At 48.2% G+C, this 2500-nt stretch overlaps 1 protein-coding gene across 1 annotated transcript in view; it reads left to right on the top strand.

Annotated features, from left to right (window-relative positions):
- Window positions 1–1472: 1472 nt before the first annotated feature.
- The window catches only part of EMWEY_00011700 (hypothetical protein), a gene marked incomplete at both ends in the record, with an annotated part of 1685 nt that continues 657 nt past the window's right edge, over window positions 1473–2500 (top strand). Inside the window, one exon of the mRNA XM_013479012.1 lies at window positions 1473–2133. Coding sequence (XP_013334466.1) covers window positions 1473–2133 — 661 coding nt within the window. The remainder of the gene's footprint in view (window positions 2134–2500) is intronic.

The following is a 2500-nucleotide window of genomic DNA, read 5'->3' as shown; positions in this document are numbered from 1 at the left end:
TGCTTCCTCTGCTGCTACTGCTGCTGCTGCTACCGGCGCTGCAGCAGCAACAGCAGCAGCAGTAGGTCCCGCCTCCATATGGAGGCTGGACGTTATCGGCACTGCTGCTGCTGCTATTGCTGCTGCTGCTGCTATTGCTGCTGCTGCTACTTATACTGTTTCTTTGAGATTGCTGCTGCTGCTGCTGCTGTTAATATTCCTGCTGCTGTCCTTTCCTCCTCTGCTGCTGCTGCGGCACAAAAAAAAATTCGCAGTGCTGCTGCTGCTACCACTGCTGCTGCTGCTGCGTTGCGTTGTTAATGTACTGCAGCAGCTGTTGCTGTTGCTGCTGCTGCTGCGGCTGCTCACTTGCCGCTGCTGCTGCTGCGGGGACAGTCAAGGATCGCTCGAGGGATCGAAACCGTAGAAGCTCCCATCTAGGGTTTAGGGTTTAGGGTTTAGGGTTTAGGGTTTAGGGTTCAGCAGGAGCACGGCTTCTGCATGAATTTGCGAAGAGCTAAAGGGAAGAATAATTGTTCCTTATGGATGAATTTATTTTGCTGCTGCTGCTGCTGCTGCTGCTGCTACTAGTACTCCTAGTACTGCACCTGTAGCAGTTAGACTATACTCTGTCTATGCTGCAGCAGCAGCAACTGCAGCAGCAGCAAGCAAATAAAGGATTTGCTGTATAAGGCTAAAAGGGTTAAAAAAACTACAAATAGTGCTGCAGCAGGGGCAGCAGCCCTTGGAGCAGCAGCAGCAGCAACAGCAACACAGCAGCAGCAACAGCAACAGCAACACAGCAGCAGCAGCAGCAGGCATGCGATTGCTGCTGCTGCTGCTGCAGACAAGGACCACCCTCCCTCTCCTTGTCTAATTTGTTTTTTTATTAAAAATATAAATTGTATTTCTTGTCTTCTTTTCCTTTGCTGCTTATTTTCCTGCTGCTGCCATCTGTACACAGCAACGCAGCAGCAGCAGCAGCAGCAGCAGCAGCAGCAGCAGTAGTAGTAGTAGTAGTAGTAGTAGTAGTAGTAGCAGGCCCCTTCCTGCTGCAGCTGCCTCTGCAATTAGTTTCCTTGTGTAAGGCCTGGAGGAATAAATTCCTTAAGGGTGTATGCAGCAGCAGCAATAGCAGCAGCAGCAGCATGACCCGTAGCTGCAGCAACACACGTTCCTGCAGCAGCAGCAGCAGCAGCAAGGGTGTGCGGTGGCAGCAAAACAGTATTAGCAAGGATTCATAGTAGACACGAAGACAGCAGCATCTGCAGCAGCTGAAGTAGCAGCAGCAACAGCTGCTGCTGCTGCAGCAGCATAGTTTGCAGCATCCGCAGCAGCAAGAGCTGCAATCATAGATCTGCAGCAACAGCAGCAGCAGCAGCAGCAGCAGCAGCAGCATAAGGTGTATAGCAGCAGCGGCAGAAGGCGGAGCAGCAGGAGAGTTAGGTAGCAGCAAATGCAGCAGTAATAGGGGCATTATATTTGAATAGAAGATGCCGGCAGCGGATGCTGCAGTAGGAGCAGCAGCTGCTGCAACACCAGCAGCAGCAGGATATACAACAGCAACAGCAGCAGCAGCAGCAGCAGCAGCAGCAGCACCTCCTCAAGATGTATTCTTAGAGGAAGCAAGAGATGCGCATGCAATGCGTTTACTAGCATCAGCAAATTTCTTACAAGGATCAGCAGCAGCAGCAGGAGGAGCAGCAGGAGGAGGAGCAGCAGGAGGAGGAGCAGCAGGAGGAGTAGTTGTTGATGGTATAGATACATCATTGAATACATGCAACAGCAGCAGCAGAACATCATCATCATCATCAGCAGCAGCAGCAGCAGCAGCAGCAGCAAGTCTAGCAGCAGCACCAATACAATTAGCTGGTATAATAGAGGCATTATCTGGTTCCTTAGGAGGATGGCTATATAAGAGTTTATATTATAGCCCATTTAGCAGCAGCAGCAGCAGCAACAGCAGCAGCAGCAGGTATAATAATCAACAGCAGCAGCAGCAGCAGCAGCAGCAGCGACGTCTACAACCACGCAGCAGCTGCAAGGGACGCAGCATAACAATAGATATTAGTTTTGCTGCTAATGATAAATTATTGATTAAACAATCTGCTGCTGCATTAGGATGGAAAACACAGGATAGCTTCTTTGCTTCGGGTCCGTCCTCCTGCTGCTGCTGCTGCTGCTGCTGCTGCTGCTCCTGCTGCTGCTGCTGCTGCTGGTGCGGGTGGGGGTAGGGGTGGGGGTAGGGAAGGTGGTCATAAATCTGGTGGTGGGGTTGGTTTTGTGTTTATGCTGCTCCTGTTGCTGCTGCTGCTGTTGCTGCTGCTGCTGCTGCTGCTGCTGCTGTTGCTCCTTATTTTTTAGCTGTCTGCTTAATTATTTAATTATAATTTAATTAAATATATAAATAAATATAATTAATTAAATATAAATATATATTATTAATTATATACATTTATTTATTTATTTATTTATTTATTTATTTATTTATTTATTTTTTTTTTTTTTTTTTTTTTTTTTA

Source organism: Eimeria maxima, genomic scaffold (genome assembly GCF_000499605.1).
Source record: "Eimeria maxima Weybridge genomic scaffold, Emw_scaff83, whole genome shotgun sequence".
In the NCBI taxonomy this organism is placed as follows: domain Eukaryota; phylum Apicomplexa; class Conoidasida; order Eucoccidiorida; family Eimeriidae; genus Eimeria; species Eimeria maxima.
Note: the sequence above shows the minus strand (reverse complement) of the source record. Positions and strands in the feature narration are given on the sequence as shown.